General features: G+C 40.2%; 1 protein-coding gene across 1 annotated transcript; it reads left to right on the top strand.

Moving 5' to 3' along the window:
• Positions 1 to 1,766: 1,766 nt before the first annotated feature.
• LOC100559601 (vomeronasal type-2 receptor 26-like) lies at positions 1,767 to 3,010 on the top strand (the record flags this gene model as incomplete). The annotated part of the gene is made up of 1 exon (XM_016995348.2): positions 1,767 to 3,010. A coding segment is annotated over one exon (936 nt), but the record flags the coding sequence as incomplete, so codon positions are not given.

Raw genomic sequence — 3,010 nt, 5'->3', positions numbered from 1 at the left:
GTTTTGCGCCCGAAGCGACCGCTTAATTCGCCTCATTAATTCGGCTCTGATCACCACCTCTGGAACTCCCTCCCCAAAAGAATAAAAAACTGCTCCCTCTCTTCTTGCTTTAAATAAACTCCTAGAACCTACTTACTTATTGTGGCGTATGGAGAGGAAGAGACTAAAATGACCAACTTATACTCTCGCCTAGACATGTTAAACCTTGTCTAGAGACAGGACTTAACCTCAGGTTGTTGCATGACATATACATGTTGGAATCCGTTTGGGAAGATAGGGCTGTCTATAAATATTATTATTATTATTATTATTATTATTATTATTATTATTGACACAACAACATTGTATGACACAGCAAACAAGATAGATATGCTGGATTTTGTATCACAAAATCACAAGTCGAACGCTTCCCAAGTGTCTAGGACTGTGTGATGTATTTTCAGATGATGCGCGCAGATCCCAGTAGGGTGGCCTTTTGCAATTGACAGTAATTTTGTCAATGCCTATTGTTTCCAAATGCCGGCTGAGATCTTTTGGCATGGCACCCAATGTGCCGATGACCACCGGGACCACCTGTACTGGTTTCTGCCAGAGTCTTTGAAGTTCAATCTTGAGGTCCTGATAGTGGCTGAGTTTTTTTTATTGTTTTTCGTCAATGCGACTGTCACCTGGATGGCGACATCAATGATCCAAACATTTTTCTTTTCCACAACTGTGGTGTCTGGTGTGTTGTGTTCCAGAACTTTGTCAGTCTGGATTCGGAAGTCCCACAGTATCTTTGCATGCTCATTTTCCAATACTTTTGCAGGTTTGTGATCCCACCAGTTCTTTACTGCTGGCAGGTAGTACTTGAGGCATAAGTTCCAATGAATCATTTGGGTCACATAGTTGTGCCTCTGTTTGTAGTCTGTCTGTGCGATTTTCTTACAGCAGCTGAGGATATGAACAATGGTTTCGTCGGTTTCCTTGCACAGTCTGCATTTTGGGTAATCAGCTGATTTTTTGGGTCATCAGCCAGTCGGGATTCTGTTATCTGTGAGTCAGGGTACTCTTGTTTCCAGTTGATGCATCCTTTTTTGTTAGCCATGCTTTTGAGGTTCAGATTTGTAATAGCATTTCATAACTGTGCGGTTTTCTGGCATTGTATATTTCTGCCACTTCTGTGACTGTTCATTTGTATTTTGATTCTGTAGCCCACCTGTCGATGGATGTCCAGAATCAGCAGCATCCACCGCGGTCCTTTTTATCCTGGGTGACGACCAAGCCAGTATAGACTTCGTTTTGGTTTGATTCTCCATAATGCTAATGGGTTAGGTGCTCTTAGTTCTGCTCCTCAGCTGGGACCTCTCTGGCTTGGTTGGACCTGCTGGTAGTTACACTACCGCCAGCACAGCTCTCAGCATCATTGGAGCAGTTAAGCCCCACCACCACCACCACGACAAGGTGGCACCTACAGGGATTATTATTATTATTATTATTATTATTATTATTATTATTATTATTATTGCTGCTGTTGCTGCTGCTAGTCTATTTCTAGTCAATATTCCCTCCAACATTACTGAAATAATGTATTCTATAGGAATAGAATATTCCTATAGTGAATTATCCAGAGGAGTTCACTTTTATCTTCTTCAATGGTATAGTTTGAGGCAATTATCTATCAAAGAATGCATTATAAAATTTTAATAATTAAAAATATCCAGGACATGGGATGTGGATAGGCTTTACTATAGGCTTTCAAATGATGTTTTGACTATATCAACTGACTTTTAGAGTATGTCAATGTTTCCTTTTCCTTAGATGTGGATAACTGCTTTCAGTGTCCAGAAGATCATTACCCAAATAAGAAGAGGGATTTCTGCATCCCCAAATCTCTAACTTTCCTCACTTTTGAAGAAGCTCTGGGAACAAGTTTGGCCAGTTCTGCTCTTTTCCTTTTTTGTGTAACTTCTGTGGTGCTTGGGATCTTCCTCAAACACCGGGACACTCCCATTGTCAAGGCCAATAATCGGACCCTCACCTACACCCTCCTCCTCTCCCTCCTGCTCTCCTTCCTTTGTGCTCTGCTGTTCATTGGAAAGCCACAGAAGATGACCTGTCTCTTTCGTCAGACAGCTTTTGGCATCATCTTCTCCGTGGCCATTTCTTCAGTCTTGGCCAAAACTATCACTGTGATTCTTGCTTTCCAAGCCACCAAGCCTGAATCCAAGTTGAGGAAATGGTTGGGGAAAAGAATGGCCACGTCCATTGTTCTTTCCAGCTTGCTCATTCAAACCACCATTTGTACAGTGTGGCTGTCTACCTTTCCACCATTTCCTGATCTTGATGTGAACTCAATGGCTGAAGAAGTCATTCTGAAGTGTAATGAAGGGTCAATCACCATGTTTTATTGCCTCCTGGGTTTTATGGGTTTCCTGTCCATTTGCAGTTTCACATCAGCTTTCTTTGCCAGGAAGTTGCCTGACAGTTTCAATGAAGCCAAGTTCATCACCTTCAGCATGTTGGTCTTCTGCAGTGTGTGGATTTCCTTTGTGCCAACATACTTGAGCTCCAAGGGGAAATACATGGTGGCCGTGGAGATCTTCTCCATCTTAGCTTCCAGTGCCGGATTACTTGGTTTTATATTTTTCCCCAAATGCTACATCATTATTCTGAGGCCTGATATGAATACAAAGGAGCAAGTAATGAAAAGAAAGCATTAAAGAAAGTTTCTGTTTATAAATTTATCATTCTTTGTCTTTTATTTGGAATTTGGTTCCTAACGTTAATAAAATGTCCTGGTGATAGATGATATTCTGGTACAAAGGAATGATCTATATTTTATCCTCATAATTTCATCAGAAGGATGGGTCCCAGTCTTAGTTTGTATTGAAGAATTGGAATATGTAAGAACAATATTAGATTTAGAATTATGAAAATGTATAGTATATTCCACTATCAGAAATATATCATGATTATTTCTTTTATATGCTTAAGATTATGCTTTATTAAATTTCTATTGAATTTCTCC

Source organism: Anolis carolinensis, chromosome 6 (genome assembly GCF_035594765.1).
Source record: "Anolis carolinensis isolate JA03-04 chromosome 6, rAnoCar3.1.pri, whole genome shotgun sequence".
Taxonomy (NCBI): Eukaryota; Metazoa; Chordata; class Lepidosauria; order Squamata; family Dactyloidae; genus Anolis; species Anolis carolinensis.
The sequence above is the reverse complement of the archived record's forward strand: the minus strand, read 5'-3'. Positions and strand labels throughout refer to the sequence as shown.